This window comes from Solanum dulcamara, chromosome 1, assembly GCF_947179165.1.
Source record: "Solanum dulcamara chromosome 1, daSolDulc1.2, whole genome shotgun sequence".
In the NCBI taxonomy this organism is placed as follows: Eukaryota; Viridiplantae; Streptophyta; class Magnoliopsida; order Solanales; family Solanaceae; genus Solanum; species Solanum dulcamara.
The window spans coordinates 86,322,808-86,340,979 of record NC_077237.1 but is presented as its reverse complement, the minus strand read 5'-3'; the positions used below and the strand labels follow the sequence as shown (position 1 = coordinate 86,340,979).

General features: G+C 36.2%; 1 protein-coding gene and 1 pseudogene across 1 annotated transcript; both read right to left on the bottom strand.

The window, feature by feature from the left end:
* Window positions 1–668: 668 nt before the first annotated feature.
* On the bottom strand, window positions 669–3,092 carry LOC129890498 (UDP-glycosyltransferase 74E2-like; annotated as a pseudogene).
* A 2,441-nt stretch (window positions 3,093–5,533) lies between these two features.
* Window positions 5,534–18,050, bottom strand: LOC129882736 (uncharacterized). The gene is made up of 15 exons (XM_055957169.1): window positions 17,858–18,050; window positions 15,650–16,247; window positions 15,234–15,546; window positions 14,408–14,554; window positions 14,186–14,274; window positions 13,986–14,078; window positions 12,667–12,793; window positions 11,144–11,208; window positions 10,807–10,981; window positions 10,369–10,563; window positions 10,240–10,287; window positions 9,530–9,667; window positions 9,229–9,311; window positions 8,609–8,724; window positions 5,534–5,761 (listed from the first exon to the last, which is right to left on the bottom strand). The coding sequence occupies exons 2-15, from the start codon at window positions 16,231–16,233 to the stop codon at window positions 5,691–5,693; spliced, it is 2,244 nt and encodes a 747-aa protein (XP_055813144.1). The 5' UTR covers window positions 16,234–16,247; window positions 17,858–18,050; the 3' UTR covers window positions 5,534–5,690.
* Between the last annotated feature and the right edge of the window lie 122 nt (window positions 18,051–18,172).

Below are 18,172 nucleotides of genomic sequence, written 5' to 3'. Positions count from 1 at the left end.
CCCCCATTTTAATTTGTTTGTAATTTTTTTTAAGAAGAATGTTTTTGTTTTTTAATTTTTTAATTTTAATTTTTCATGTGACATGTTTAAAATCATAAAATTAAAAGACATTTTCTTTAATTGAATAACACAAGATTCAAAAGTTTTTTTATTTTTTTTGGTGACAAGTCAAAATCAGACAAAAAAATAACAAAGGGAGTTGCTTTTTTACACATTTTTTTTCTTCAAACTTCTTGTGAAAAATGATTTTCTTGAGTCGGGGTCTTTCAGAAACAACCTCTCTAATTCAAGATAATTTCTGCATACACCCTTCACTCCCTAGACTCCATTTGTGGGATCACACTGCATACATTATTGTTATTGTTTGGATGTTATGCAATTGTTATAGAGAACATATAATAGAATATAATATATAAAATCGATACTAAAAAAACTAATCCTTACAATATTATTATAGAGCATGATTCTATAAAATGATCTTTGTAATTGATGATAGATTATAACTTTTGGATAAATATTATTTGAGTAATGAACTCTTATTTGTAATCGTCTTACTATAAATACACTACATCAACATGGAAGAAGACACAACATTATATTTTCTAGTTTTCCTTATGATCAAGTAGTTCATACTGTTTATTACCATACATTATGAAACGACATGAAATAACAATTAAATTAAAAATTCTGAAGGATTTGCAAAGCAAATGTTGTAGGAATCTGTTAATCAATTTAGTGCCTTACAAGTTTGAAAGAAATTCTTCAATATTCTTATCAGAACTTCCTCCTTCATCTACTGCTTCTTTAGACAAATTTTTCCATTTAATTGCATTCTCTTTTAAGCATTACACCTTTCTCTTCTTCCATGACTTCCCTTATGGAACTCGCGATTTCATCTCTATTAACTACACCATTGTCTCCAACCTTAATGCGAATTCCTGTTTGCCATACATCACTGATAAATTTCGCGTTGGTTGGTTGATATGCCCATTGAGGCATGACCACCATAGGCACTCCCAAACTCAATGCCTCGAGAGTCGAATTCTATCCACAATGAGTAATGAAACATCCTACTGCCTGATGAGCCAATAGTCCTTTTTTGATAACTTGGACATGAATTCCTCAGGGAGTTTGTTCTCTTCGGTAGCTCTAACAACCCACAAGAAGTAGCAATTGCTCGTCATCAACCCTGAGGCTAGTTCCTTCATTTGTTGTTCGTCAAGACTGGCTATACTTCCGAATGACACATACACAACAGAGCCAATTTCCTTTGAATCTAGCCACTTCATACAAGTTTCACTATTAGGCTTGAAGAGACTCAAACCATAGTCATTATTTTCCTTTAGCCTCTTGTCAAGATACATTGATGGAATAGTTGGTCCGATAGTTTTGATTGGGTATCGAGTCCTTATCCAGATGACTACCTGTACAAATTCCACAACAAAAACTTCAGATTATTGGTGCAGGCCTCGAGGTATTCATGGTTTGATTTGGATCGATTTTCCTCTAAAAAGAAATGAAACCAATTAAGTCTGTTTTTCAAATATTAGAACCAAACCAATTATGTGGTGTTTACCCTTGACTTTAACGTGGCTTCAATATGAGCCGATGAATGTCACGTGTAAAAGGAGAAAAGGTCTAAATTTACTCCTTTACTTTTGACTATCTCTATCACTCTTACGTTGTATGGAGCGGAGTGTTGACTAGTTGAGAACTCTCATGTTCAGAAGGCGAGGGTTGCAAAAATGAGGATGTTGAGGTAGATATGCGGACATACTAGGAGTGAAAAGATAAAGAATGAAGATTTTCAAGACAAGATAGGAGTAGCCTATGTGGTGAACAACATGAGAGAAGTCAGACTGAAATGGTTCGGACATGAGAAGAAGAGATGCATAGAGACCCGGTGATAAGGTGTGAGAGGTTGATATTGGTAGATTTAAGGAGAGGTAGAGGTAGGCTGAAGAAGTATAAGTAGAAGTGATTAGACATGATATGATGCATCTTCATCTTACCGATGACATGACCTCAAATAGAAAGATTTGGAAGTCGCAGACTAGAGCAGAAGGTTAATAGGTAGTTGAACAACACTCGTACTAGTATTTAATATGCCTTGCTTTCTTGTATATGTTCCTTGATATGTGTTAATTGAGCCACGAGTCATTTAGAAATAGTGTATTTACCTCTATGAGGTAGGGATAAGAACTAGTATATGCTTTTCTTCTCAAATCCCACCTATGAGATTGCGTTATTTTTGTTATACTTGAGTTTTGAGCTCTACTAGTGTCAAAGGGCAAATAAGATAAGGCTTACTAACACAAGTATATGAATGGACTGGACCAAAAATATAACAATTAAAATAGAGAGTAGTACCTCCTTCTCCAATGCATTAAATGTGTTAAAGAAAAGCCAATCTGCTTTTTTGAAATTGATGCTCTGACTGAAGATAAGTCTTGTAATAGTTGGATACAAATCACTCTTATAGATGAAAGAAGGCAAATCTTCCTTTTCCAGCAGTGGAAGTGAAGGCAACAAAACAGAAGCATTACCCTCATAAGGAATTTTAGTATTTTCTGGAACCATATGATATTATATGGCACTAAGAGAACAAGATTGTGTGAAAAAAACAGCCCCTTTTAGTCCTAACTGATGTGCAAGGTCAATTGCCCAAGTTGTCATCGAATCGAAAACAAGAACTTTCACAGGGTACTCAGAATCAGATAATTTCTCAACAATTTTTGTCAAATTTTTGGATACCAAATCATGAAAGCATTCAAGCATTTTGTCAATATTTTGTAGTGGAGACTCATCATCATGTGGAATGGACTCAATATTGATTGAACCAGACTCCTTTGGCATGTTCTTGCTAACAGAGTCTATGGTGACTAATGTTACTTTATTAACTCCTTTTGATGCCAATCTTTTGGAAAATTGAACCATTGGGTTTATGTGGCCTTGTACTGGGATTGGGAGAACTAAATATGAGATTTGTTGGTTTTTTCTTCCATTTTTTACACTACTCTTACCTTCTTCAGGATCTAAAGTTTCTGCTATTTATATATCTACCTTGTTCTATATAAAGGACACCTATGTGACGCCCTCAGAATTCAAGATTTACATTTATCTTTTTTCTCACATAATACATAAACATCTTTTTAACTTGGTTTTAGCTGACATCTATTCCTCTAGCTTTGCGTGTGCACAAGTAGATACTTAAACTTGTATAAAGATGAACAAGTAGATGCACACGTCCTACATCTGCAGCACACAAAAACAGACCAATTTGCTCTTTATTTGCCGGTCATTGTCTCTATAAGAATAGAGAAGATTTGAATGAACATAATTTTATTGAGACCTTTGTGGAAGTAGATGATTAGCAAGATATACAATGGCTTCACCAAATAATACAAATTACTGTAATGTACGTCTTTTTCATTAACAGACCAAATTAAACTAATTTATGCTGTACACAAATATCAAATTAACTAATTTAGGATCCTTGGTATCCTTTTCATGACAAAGGCTGAAAGTTATTGCCAATATAGTGCATTACAAGTTTGAAACAAATTCTTCAGTATTCTTATAATCAGATTTAAGTTTCAAGTATTTTGGGTCAATATTCAAGGAAATTATTGACAATATTGAAGTTACACATCACATTAGAGCGGGGTGAATGAAATGAAGACTCACCTTCGATATCTTATGCATAACGAATATGTCACCAAGTCCTAACGGTAAATTTTACAAAGTAGTTGTTAGATCAGCTATGTTGTATGAGGTTGAGTGTTGGTCGATTAAGAACTCACACATCCAAAAAATGAAAGTTGTGAAAATAAGGATATTGATATAGATATTTGGGCATACCAAAAGAGATAAGATTAGGAACGAAGATATTTGGAATAGGGTGGAAGCGGTCTCCGTAGTGGATAAGATGAGGGAACAAGATTGAGATAATTTGGGTATGTAAAGAGGAGATGCACATACGCCCTAATGAGGAGGTGTGAGATGTTAACCATGGTGGGTTTGAGGAGAGGTAGAGATAGGCCGAAAAAGTATTAGGAAGAGATGATTAGATAAGATATAACACATCTATAGCTTATCGAGGGCATGGCCCTAGGTAGGAGGGCATGGAGGTCGAGGATTAGGGAAGAATATTAGTATGTAGTTTAGTGTTGTCTAATTTTCCTTATCATTATTATTATTATTATTACTTTCTTATTATTGTAATCTTCAATTTTATTATCACATATGTTTTCCATTGCTTGAGTTGAGGGTCTATCAAAAATATATTTTCTTGTACTAATTAATTAATATTTTATTTAAATTTTATATTTATAATTTTTAAATAAGCACATATTATACATTCAAATGTTGAGAAAATAAAAAAATCTTCAATATTTGGTATTCATATATTAATATGACGTCTTAATATTCAAATATTTATTTAGATATATACACCTTAATTTTAATACATATCTTAATATTTATATGTATTAAAATTCAGAAGTCTTAATTTTAATAAAAACAAAAAAAAAGCCATAGTGATGCACGCATACATGAATATAGAATTTGAACTTAATGAATTTTGAATTCTGTCCCAAAATTAAATACAAGAACCAAAGGATCGGATGTTGTTGTGTCAATGTTTTTCCTATTCATTCATCATCCAAAATTTACTAATCTTAACTGATGTCAATTTGTGTCACGTAAATTCATTAAAAGAAAAGCATTATATAAGAATGTCTTCATTTTTATAGCTCGGCAAAAGTATACATGCTCAAGAAGAATTTAGGGGAAGCAACACCAAATGCTCTAAATTTGCTCAAAATAACAGAGGACTATTCATTTTTATTTTTAAGTATTATTTTTTTGTGAACCAAAACGAAAGAAAACAGTACTCCCATGATTGTAAACGGAAAAACGTGAAGAAATAGGACTGTCGGTGAGTAGTTTGAAATGATGGCAAAGAACTAATCTAGAACGAGTTAAACAGAAAATATAGATAAAATACTCGACTCGATTCGTATTTTAAATGAGTAAAAATGAGTTACCCGATGAATAATATAGACAAACATGAATACCCATATTGTAGTAGGATTCTGTTACACATCCTGAGCCCATGGGCCCACCATACCCCCAAAAATATCTTTAAAAAATTTAATTTGTTTTTTGAAAAAAAATGCTTTAATTTTTTTTCAAATTATTTTATCACTCCACCTCCTACCACCCTTTTTAAAAAATTCAAATTATTAATGCCACTTTTCGTTCTTTTTTTAATGGGCCTCTTTCCCCATTTTGTAGCGGTTGGGGGCGGGGGGGGGGGGGGCTCTACAAAAAAGTGTGCAAGGACACAATCGATTAGTGAGCCGTTACCCCCGCACACCGAGTATGCGGGTATTGACAATCAATAGGTGAGCCCTTACCCCGTACACCGAGCATGTGGGCATCGACAGACACAATGACTTAACCACCCTTATTTCAGAACAATATTTGCTCTTCTGGCTATTGAAAGGATAATAATAACACACAAAAAAAAAATATCAAAGTACCTAAAAAGATATTGACAGGAGGAAAAATGAAAACTAACATACATTGGCTTTCTATGATTGGAGGCCTAATTACATGACTGAACTACGTTAATGAAGTGTAATGTTTTATTATTTTCTAAGAAACCAAAACTGTTGCATTACTGTCTATTCATCAGACCTGGCGTCTTCTATGCGGCTGCCTAGCTTAACAATGTCTTCAACAAAAATCTTTCCCTCTGCAACAAAAAGTTATTAAGTTTTTCTGGTCAATTGTCAAAGTTACTGTTTAAATCCCACAAACTTGCAAGACATTAAGATAATTACTGGCCAAATACAAAAATCTACATTGTAGGTCCTAAATTAAGAGTTGCTTCAAGAAATTAAAAGGAAAGGAAAGATGTTCAAAAGAAAAGGAAATAACAGATACATACAGTAAGAGGACTATTTTCTGACTTCTTTGAAAAGAATGCATTAAATTAAAAGCAACTAAAAGAAATGAGAGTCATTCTCAGGAATTTGGAACCACAAAAAGATAGTTATTCTAGATAAGGAATCCTTTGGTGCTTATACAATGTTATTACTAACTTTCCCACGTCTACTATTTACCATGAATGAACAAATAGATCATCTATTTCACTATAGAGTGAGACAGGTTAATTATATAGTAAACTGGCTTATTTAGGACAGTTGAGGTTTGGAACTCTTCAATCAAGGATTTTGTATAGTTAATATGTGACTTCTTTAGTCAAGATACACGAAAGCATGTACGGACACCACAATTATCAACAACAACAACAACATACCCAGTGAAATCCCACAAGTGGGGTCTGGGAAGGGTAGGATGTACGCAAACCTTACTACTACCGCATGGAGGTAGAGAGGCTGTTTTCGAAAGACCCTCGACTCAAAAGTCATATTTCCAAGTACGAGAGAAAAACAATATATATAGCATAATGAAAAAAAAAATGCAATGCAAAATTTACAAGACAAGAACAATAACTATAACAAAGTACTGCGATAATCAAAGGCAATATCAACACAACTATAAAGGCACGCCTAGACCTACGACCACCCTAAATCGACACGCGACAAGACACCATTCTATTCCTACTAGCATTCTACCCTAATCCGCGACCTCCACTCTTTTCTATAGAAGGTCATGTCCTCGGTGATATGGAGTAGCGTCATATCTTGTCTAATCACCTCTCTCCAATACTTTTTCGGTCTATCCCTACCCCTCCGCATAGCCCCCAAATCCAACCGTTCGCACCTCCTAACTGGGGCGTCCACACCCCTCCTCTGAACATGCCCAAACCATCTTGTCGACCACAGATGCCACTCCCACCTTCTCCCGAATAACCTCATTCCTAATCTTATCACTCCTAGTTTGTCCACACATCCATCTCAGCATCCTCATCTCTGTAACATACATCTTTTGAATATGAGAGTTCTTTACTGGCCAGCACTCCACTCTATATAACAACGTTGGTTTAACCACCATTCTGTAGAACTTACCTTTAAGTTTAGGTAGTACTTTCTTATCACACAGGACTCCAGAGGCTAGCCTCCATTTCAACCATGCTGCCCCAATGCGGTGCGTGACATTATCATCGATGCTCCCACTACTTTAGATGATGGATCCAAGAAATTTAAAGCTTTCTGTCTTGGGGGTAGGTTGGGTGGCAAGCCTCACTTCCCTGCCCTCTTCATCAATCGCAACACTAAATTTGCACTCCAAGTATTTTGTTTTGGTCATGCTCAATCTGAACCCTTTGGACCCCAGCGTTTGTCCCCAAACCTCCAACCTATCATTAACTACGTCTCGAGTCTCATCAATCAAAACTATGTCGTCCGCAAATAGCAAACACCATGGAACCTCCTCTTGAATAGACCATGTCAGCTCATCCATCACCAAGGCAAAAAAAAAAGGGCTCAACACAGATCCCTGATGTAGTCCTACCTCAACAGGAAAATGCTCTGAGTCACCTCCCACCGTACTAACCCGAGTCTTGGCTCCAACATACATGTCATTTATCGCCCAAATATACACCATCGGGACACCTTTAGCCTCCAAACACCTCCAGAGAACATCCCTCAGAACTTTGTCATAAGCCTTTTCAAGGTCAATGAACACCATATGGAGATCCCTTTTTCTTTCTCTAAATTTCTCCACCAGTCTCCGCATAAGATGGATTGCTTCAGTATTTGACCGCTCCGACATGAATCCAAACAATAGTCGACTGCCCCGGCATGAATCTGAACTGGTTCTTTGAGATTGACACTTATCTCCTCACCCTCATCTCCACCACTCTCTCCCAAATCTTCATAGAGTGTCTTAGTAATTTGATACCCCTGTAATTATTACAGTTTTGGATATCACCTTGTTCTTGTACAATGGAACCATAGTACTCCACCTCCATTCATCAGGCATCTTAGCAATCTTTAAAATAACATTAAACAACTTAGTCAACTACTCCAAACCTGCCTTGTCAGTGCTCTTCCAAAAGTCCATCGGAATCTCCTCGGGCCTGGTCGCTTCCCCCTCCTCATCCTGCTAATAGCACGTCTAACCTCCTCAACCTTAAAACACTTGCAGTACCCAAAGCCTCGAAGACTGAGAGTACGCCAAATCACCCAGTACAATGTCTCTGTCTCTGTCTCCTTTTTCAATTAGGAGTCTGTGGAAGTAAGTTTGCCACCTTTGCTTGATAGAGGTCTCATTCACTAACACTTCACCTTCCTCGTCTTTGATGCACTTTACTAGACCCAGATCGCGTGCTTTTCTCTCTCGCGCTTTGGCGAGCCTATACAATCTCTTATCCCCACCTTTTTCCTCTAACTCGACATACAGGCGTTCAAAAGCTGCCGTCTGCACTGGTGACCACCAATTATCAAAAAAAAAATGAGGACTTCTTTGGTATTATAGTTCTTCCAATAAATTCACATGAAATATACTGCTGAAAGCTACTCAGATAGACCATCAAGTGAGGTATTGCTAATTGTTATCAAACAAACAGTGTCTCAATAATAATAAAAAAAGGCATTTAAACTGCAAAAATCTTTTAACAAAATTGAAAAGTCACCTGTATCTTTGGAAAGGTTGCTGATGAGCTCTTGAACCCCTTCTTTGCTAAGAGTATCCTTCAAGCACATGGCTGCAGCTGCTAGCTCCTCAGGAGTCACTTTACCATCATAATCCCTGTACAACAAAACAACATGCAAGTCAATTACAAGCTAAATTTTGGATCTGCGCAATTGCAGATGAGCATGTAACTTCCTGGCAACTTAGGTAACCACAGCAAGCCACAAATCAGACCACATTAATGAAAGAGAAATATAAACATGATTATCATTAATTCCATTCATGATATGGTAATGGTCACGTGCATGGCTCATGATTAATATTCCGCCGGTTCATCTTTCAAGGATAACACAGATATCATTCAACTTTTGCAACATGAGAATCATTCCATGATAAGGAACATGTTTCTGCCCGCATGCTCGTGAAGTTGAAAATAAATCAGGGAGATTAAAAGATGAGTAAAGGGAACAACATTCCCCAACTTTGACCTTTATTTCATTGGAGGAGTTGGAGGACACCACTATGCAAAATGATTTTGTACTAGCCTAAAAATGATCATCAAGCAAAATCTTTTGATAAGGATCACCAAGCAGAATTATCAAGCAAAACACTGCTATTCACCTGTCAAGTATTCGCCAATGGTTGCCAATTTTGGCATCAACATCATCAATTTCCTTCTCAAGATTTTGAAGCATTGAATCAACCTGAAATACATTAAGCAAATAAATAACTAATTTCAAGTAAGCTGTAGGAACACATCCCAATCTGATGTTAGTTTTCCTTGATTATCTTCTACCTCGCTTTGTATCAGCAAAACCTAGTGCTTTCTGGGCTACCTTATCTGATGCATTACTCGTTTTGTTTTGGGATATAGAGGACAAAACAAATGTCCTTTAGGACTATTTCAGGTTGAATGTCCCACCTTATCTATGAGTGCAGATGAAACCTCATCATGTTCAGCAGCATGATCATTCTCATCATGAGCAGCTCTATATGCCTTAATAGCATCCACTTCACCAACTGTACCATCTTCATCTACCATGCTATGGTAAAGCTCAATCTGACAAGAAAAGGAATCCTCCATGAGTCACAGATTCTTGTGGAGAATTACCTGACCTTATAGAGAACCAAAGAGATACTCGCAACTTGAAATGCACATAAAGAAAAATACCAGAAAACCATCAATACCAAAGTGAGTCAGGCAGCCCACAGGTGTAATTTCTTTCTGTTATTTTATTTTTTGATTTATCTTTTGATTGGGGGAGAGGGAGAGAAAGAGAAGGAAAGCTGGAGAAACAAGGTTCCCTATTAATTCTCTGCTATTAATGAATGTTCTGCTGTTGAAGCAAGTAAAAATATTGTGACATAGAAGAAACTGAGTCAATCATAGATATCCTAGGATTATGCAAGGTTTTGATCTTCCTTTGGCCTTGTAAATCTGGTCTTAGCACAACCTATGTGCTGTTTTGGTCAATATATACAAATGTTACTTTATCAAATGGAAGTAAGGACATGATAAAATGATAAACATAAGAAAGAATCATCAAGAGAAACAGCTAGTTTTAACATAAGAGATTCCCATTTGCTTATTCTTGATCTGATTTCTCATATAGTTGCTTCTGAATGACATACCTCCTTATTTACAAGCCTCAGGAACTCTTCACGCTCTTGGCTAACAGACTGCATAAAATAGAGTTATAAACGATTGAGAGAAAAGACCAGGTACTGAACAGTCCAAAAGTTTTTCAAGTCCATCCTTACAGAAGCAGAAGCTAGAACAGCCAAGGCACGGCTAATTTTACATAGCTTCTCTTGTATGTCAATTGCTCTTGCTCGAGCTTGCTCTTGTGCTTCTGTAGCAGTAGGAATAGTCATCTCTTTCAATGCCACATCCTCTCGACCACAAACAGATTCTTTCCTTCTAGATTTCTCTTCTTCCTCTTTCTCTTCCTCCTCCTGTGGACAATTACAATTACCTCTAAGCAGAAGAATACTCATGCTTACACAACTTGATATATAATACAGATGCCTTAAGAGGCAGATTCACTTCCTGACGGATAACATTGTCAAAACATAGGATCCCCGGTTAAGAGAACAAAAAAAGATCCTGCCACTACATATCAGCAGGGGAGAGGGGGTGGGAAAAAAATTGCAGCATCAGAAAACTTTCATTTCACAAGAAGAAAAAAAGACATCAACCTTGATAAGCTCCTCTTGCATTTCAAGAAATTCCAATTTCCTCCTCCTTTCCGATAGAGAATCTTCAGATGGCAGGGAAGTGATGCCCACAGTGTCCACAACCTCATCTGGTAGCGAAGACAGTGTAGCTCCAACAACTTCCTCTGGCTTCAACCTTCCAGAAACGGTGAAAGATCTGCTCACATGCAAGGAAAAAAGCAGGTCATATGTGCTCAAAAGTGAACAAACTAATCAGTTCAAAGTTGAATAATCCAGAAAATGCGTAATCTGTGCACACATATACTAGTCTACAGGTGCTGAATTTCAGAGAGGGGGAAAGAGAGAGACACTGAGATACCTGGAAAGGATCAGAAGTGAAGAAGGCACTGAATGATTAAGTGACAAATCCAACCAATCTCGGAGCTGCACATAAGAATAACAATATCAGAACAAAATACTCTGATCTTCCATAAATGGTGAATGGTGATTATTAAAAACTTTTTTATTATAAAAAAAAAAAGATCACACCAAGTTGCTGTCACTACACAATATTCGTTCAAACTGAATCTCCGTAATTTTCAGAGATGGTGCAATGATCTTTGCTAACAAAAACTCACATTGCATGTTGAAACAGGATGCAACTGTGAGGATCCTAATTACACTTTTTTTCTGTACATGTTGCTAAAGCGAAAAACTGTTGAACAAAAAGGAAGGACAAAAGTCTATCTCCGAGAGAAAAATAACAGCAGAGACTTATTTGATTGTTTGACATTAAAGGTAACAGGAGCCTAAAGAAATTTACGGATCCAGTTCCAGAGTACTACATCATTGACTTTAAAGTTCATTGAATGCATGCATGATTGACCTTGAACCTCATTCCCCTCATATTTGGTTTACGGAAGCAGTGAGAGACTTATTCGTTTATTTCCATACTTCCCCTAAATGAAGTACAGATTCTTCTCTTCTAGTTTTCCTGTAACTGGAAGGAACTAAACACATTTTGTCAATTCAATCTTCGCGAGGGGTTAAAAAATGAATAAGTGGAAGTCATAACAGCATAAGCTTATCGTCCGCTTTGCCTTCTTACTTTCTTATGAAACAATGAAAATTGACCATATCCTCACCCTTTTGCTTTTCCACATGCCCATTAACTTTTGTGTCAGTCATGAAACCAGTAGAGCTAATTGAGTGATTAGACAAACTTATTTCTTCAGATCCATCCGAGCAGAAGGATCATAGCTACTCTAATGCCGTGTCGTAGTGATGTGTTTCACATTCAAAGTCTAGCTACTAGACGGTTCCTCCACCACTAAAAACCAGTTAATTTTAGAACTGGAAAAGTAATAGTCCCTTCGTCCCATTTATTTGATGCTCTTTTCCTTTTTGTCTGTCCCAAAAATTGAGATGTTTTCATAGTTAGAAATTAAATTTGATCTTCACATTCCCATTTTTTGCTGATTGAAATAATCAATGAGAATACACATGACTTGATGCGGATCCCACTGCATAGAAATACTAGTAGTATGGTACTAAGAATACTTATAAATTTTTGTAAGAATTTAGCTCATGTTTCAAAAGTCTTCCTTTCTTTCATAATCTCTGTGCCTACTCAAATACTCGCAAACAAATTGAGACAAGTACTTTTTATTGATAACGAAAAATTTCAACAAGAAAATCTCTAAAAAAGATGAAATCAACATTGAATATCTTAGCAAAGATCGTCTTAGAAACAGATATTGCAAGTGCAATCCATCATATAAAAATTCAGCTGAAAAGTTACTGCAATTCAGTGAAAACTATTGACAGGATATCCACATAATATCGAACTGAACAAAATATTTTTGAATCATTTGTTTTTTTTTAAAAAAAATGACGAAGAACCTGTTGGCGCATCTCTTCCACGGAAAGTAAACCAAGCATGCCTCGCTCTCTACAATCTTCACGAAGTTCTGCCTCTGAAAGGGACTCCACACCTTCAGCTTGAATCAATTTGTCATCATCTTTAATTCTATGAAAATGATATGATTTTCAGTATCACATATATCTTACTAGATGCAACTGTACAAAGATGAAACTAGTTACTTTGAAAGTAGCTAGTATATATCGTATGACATGTTCCTTCTAATTATTAAAAAAAACGACGTCTAGGTACTTGAGAAATTGCTTGGCTGTTACATCTCCAAGAACATACATTACTTCACCTTCTATCCCAGGCTACTCTAGTGTTTGTTAGAGAAAATTCATAATGACAAAGACAAACTGATTAAGTTGCAATGTTTGTGCTATTCACTGATGTTGCTTCTTGTTATAAGAGTAAAGACAGTTTTTTCCATCAACAATTAAACAAAATGATGTTGTTATCTTTCGGGGTCTTGTGGGTCATATAAAAAGTGAAACTGTTTCCATCGGCAAACAACTGGTCGATCACATTTGTTTTTCCAATAAAGTGAGAATATTTGCAATCACTTTCTTTCAGTCTGCAGATTTAAGCTTGATGAAACTATGTAGTTTATCAACAGCAAAGGACAAGCACAACTAAACAAACTGTAACATCTTCCCAGCGAGTGTTCAAACGTCAACAGGAACTGAATATACATCCATATGAAAGACCATTTTCTTATTTCTGTTGACAAATTAAACAGGCTGATATATCAAGTTCCTCTTTCTGATACAGTTCTTCTAGACAATGCTTCAAACACCTTAATCAGAGTCCAAAATACCACACCAGAAGAGTTTTATGTAAATGACCCACTACTGACCAATATTAGAGAAAACTTCTTTTTTGTACCTCCACAAGAATCAAGAACAAGTCAAAGTATGACCTACGATCAAAAGTTAAAGGAACTCCACATGAACGACAGTTTTCCTACTTCTGTCGACAAATTAAATAGACTGATATATCAAGTTCCTCTTTCTGATGCAATTTTTCTAGACAATGCTTCAAACACCTTATTCAGAGTCCAAGCACTGCCAAAAGAGTTTCATACTACACTGGAGATTCAGGAAGTGATTCACTACTGAACAATGTTAGGGAAAACGTTTTCTCCTCTACGACTACAAGCATCAAAAACAAGTCAAAATATGGCCTACTTTCACAAACTGTGACTGACTAAAAAGTAAACTTACATTCAGAACATCCAGAACAGTCTCTAACATTCATTTTCTTTAAACAAAATCCAACATGGAAAGATGTGGCGCACCTTTGCAATCTCTTCCGAAGCATAAAACGCAAATAAGCATCTGTTCCATAAGGACTGATCCCCATATACTTGCACATACTTACTAATCGAGGCCTGAGAAATAGAGAAGATACAATTCCCTCCATATTCAGAGATTAAATCGCATATCAAGTTGACTAGATGGAACCATAGAGAATAAAAGAACAAATTATAAACCCAACCTGCTTATATTATCAAGGGTAAGTTCATCATTGAACAGCTTGGCAAAGCCTAAAATTTCCTCATTTGTGACTCCTGCACCTCTTCTAACCTGCATGAAGTTATAAGGCCATATTTAGACAAACAGAATGCTATTGATCTCTATTGACATTTCTTGTTTCCATATTTTTAGCCTCTGGAGGCATGTAGGGGACAGAAATGGTTGTATATCAAGTGTGAGTCACCTTGCTCAGAAACTCATCAAGATCTTCCGCTGTTTTCTTTAATTCTCCACTCCGAGAGTTTTGGACTTCTTTAGCCATCTCCTTGAGAGTGTCTTGAAGAAATTTTGCATATTCTATCCTCGCAATCAACCTCCTCTTTAATGCTTCCTATAAGTGAAGCATTCCAAGCAAGTAAGTTGATGATCTAAAGGAGGATAAACTCATTGGCTTAAGTAAACGCAGAAGTAATACTCTGAGATTGTTAATGACACTGTAATTTGTTTGAATGTGCACAGAATCACTTAACCGGGCATGGCACTGAGGAAATGACCCTAGATAGGAAAATTTGGAGGTCGTGGATTAGGATAAAAGGTTAGTATGTAGTCGTGCGTTGTAGAGTCGTTTCCTGATCAATATTTCTTGAATTACTCTCCTACTATTTTGTCCTTTGATTTTAGTGTTTCCTTGGCTTCGGGTATAGTATTATTTGTTGTGGCTACTATTATCTTCTCCATTTGTTTTCAATATGGATTCTTAGGCAATATTTGCTTTACATGCTTGATTTTTGGATACATTTTACTTGAGCCGAGGGTCTATCGGAAAGAGCCTCTCTACCTTCCCAAGGCAGGGGTAAGGTTGCGTGCACACCATCCTCCCCAGATCCCACTTGTGGGATTATACTGGGTGTGTTGTTCTTGTTGTATATTACGAAGCCTAGATTGAGAAATCGAGGTCTAGAATTACATATCAACAAAAATTTAAGACATCACACAAGTTAAAAAAGATTACAGACTACTTAGACAACAACAAAAATGTTTGTTTTAAACTCGAAAAGAAAGGATTTGACCTGTTCTTTCATTTTGTCTTGAAAAGTAGATGGCAGCATGTTTGGAAACAGCTTCAAGAACACAGGCAGTAAAAATTCCATGAATGGGACAACGATGAAAACAGCAAATGGAACAAGCCTGAACATATCAGCTGTAGTCCGTGTCAGCTGTTGCCTCTCTCTTCTAGAAAGACTCTTTCCACTAGCTAGCTTTATCAGCAGTCTTGAACTGATCCTCATGTCAGCCCATAGGAGCTTAAAACCTAGCCAGTAATGTTGCAGAGTAGATGTAAACTCATGCTTCCAGTAAGCAAATTTTTTGGCCCAATCTTCCCTGAATAAATACCCAAAAAGATAAGGAAAGCATGCAACTCAGCACTATCAGAGGCACTTCTTGTTTAGCCAAAAATGAATCAACAGGTTCTAACAATCCTAACCTACTCATTGAGGCCACCGCTCTCAAAGCGGGACCAATCCCCAAAAGTTTTGCCCATACTCTCTGTATAACAGATTTAGCAACCTTCTGAGATTCTTGCAGCCGTTTCGCTTTTGCTTTGGCCTTTGCAGTACTTAATCCTACAACAGCTTGATCACATTCCTCTGGAGAAGCTTCACTTTTCTTTTTGGCAATCAACTCTTCTTCATCATCACTTTCCAAATTAGGTTTTTTTGCTGTTGCTGTAGAAGCACAACGAACAGAGTATGGCCACAACCTCATGCCAGTTGAAGGAACAACATCAACTCTTCTATTTACATAGCCAAATACTGTAGTATTATAACATTTTGGCTGGAAGAATCCTAAACCCGAAAATCTATCATTTATTGGAGAAATTCCGTCATGATCCTTTCTTTTATCCGAACCTTGACAAATACAATTCATAGTTGAGCTGAAACCGCGGGAGTCAAAATAATGAGCAGATTGCCCAGTCCCCCAACTCTGAAGATTTTGAATAGACCGAGCAGAGACATTCAAATAGTCAGAAAGGAGCCTCTTCCTCTGTAGAATCGCCCTAGAAGCCATTAATTGCCTCTTCACTAACAAACAAAAATCATCATGTTCAGTAAGTGGAAAACAAGTTACTCAAATTAGATAAAACACCAGCAGTGAAACTGCAGATCATACGCGATTAATTGCATATTATAGGACAATGATCGCTTCTTCCATTTCTCCTAAATATATAGAAATAACATAGAACACCAGAAGTAAACTGCAAATATGCTCTAGAGATAAATATACACACACATGTTGATCCTTCTACAAGGTTCCATGGCATGCCTTCAAATGTGTATATAATGTATACCATCCAAGGTTGTGGCCTAGCGGTCGATGAAACCGGAATGTAAGAGTAGAATTCAAGTCCCACCAGAAGTAATAAATGAATAAGCTTAGTTATTTCTTTACATCTGTCTACACCAGGGTAGACAGAGTTACTCGATATCCGCGTTGGTGGAAGATTAGCTGGTCGATTAGTAGTCTTTCTCCTGCAATGTATAAATGTATATGGTGGGTGGCTCAAGAGAATTACTTAACTTACGGAACAGAATAGAGGAATCTAAATATACAACAACAACAACAACAACCCAGTGAAATCCCACATCGTGGGGTCTGGGAGGGTAGAGTGTACGATCTAGAGTGATGGCAAAAAAACTACGATGATATTAAAGAGTAAGGGGAAAAAGATCTAAAAAAAGGATCTTTCTCCTAAATTCCCCTTACCTTTCGAGATATGTGTAAATTGGCACGAACACCACCATTACACACAAATATTAACCGACTATTATAATACATTGTTTTCTCCTTTCATTTCATTATATATAATACAAATTTGCGCTAACACTTAAAGAAAAAAAAAACTTCCAAACCGCAGGTAGAGCTAAAATTGAATTACACAGTATACAAGCATTAAAACTGCAAATATACTCAATTAATCTCCTCTTTCATTTCTTCTTAACACATACAACACACATTTGTGCTTAGAAATCAAAAAAAAAAAAGAGTAAAAAGCTAAAATTAAACAACATAGAACACCAGCACTAAAAAAAACTGCAAACATACTCAATTAATCTCCTCTTTCATTTCTTCTTAACATATACTCTGCAAATTTGTGCTACGATTTTTTTATTTTTTTTAAAGAAAGTAAATTTAAAATTAAACAACATAAGAACACCAGCACGTTGTGGGATTACACTGGGTTGTTGTTGTTGTTGTATATACTCTGCAAATTTGTGCTTAGAATTTTTTAAAAAAAAAAACAAGTAAAGCTCAAATTAAACAACATAGAACACCAGCACTAAAAAAACTGCAACTATACTCAATTAATCTCCTCTTTCATTTCTTCTTAACATACACTCCGCAAATTTGAGCTTAGAAATTACTTTAAAAAACAAGTAAAGCTAAAATTAAACAACACAGAAAACCAGCACAAAAAAAAGCTGCAAACACAATCGATTAATCGCCTATTACACGATATTCTTTTCTTCTTAATATCGCAAATTCAGCTCAAATTTGAGAAAACACATACTTACAAATCAAAAAAAATACAGAAAAAAATGTTTTCACACAAAATTGATACTGCAAATGAAACGATGATTCGCGATACTGTAAAAACTTTCAAAGTGATGATGAAAATAGCTTCGATACTTACAAATTTCTACTTGTTTGATGCGCAGAGAAACTAATTTTTCTGAGAAATTCAGTGTGTTAACGTGTGTATATATGTATGAAGAATCGAAAATGATTATGGATTTCAAGTGTATTGAGAGAAAGAGAAAAAAAGATGGTGGAGAAAAAATAGGCAAAGTTACAGGAAGCTTTGGGGTCACAATTTATACATGGAGGTCTCAGGAAAAAGGAGATGAAGATTTTGGGAAAATGGAGGGTTTAAGTAATCGGGTGTAGTGCATGTGCAAACTATTCCGTGTACAACACCACTGTGGACCATTGATCAGTTCATTTTTTG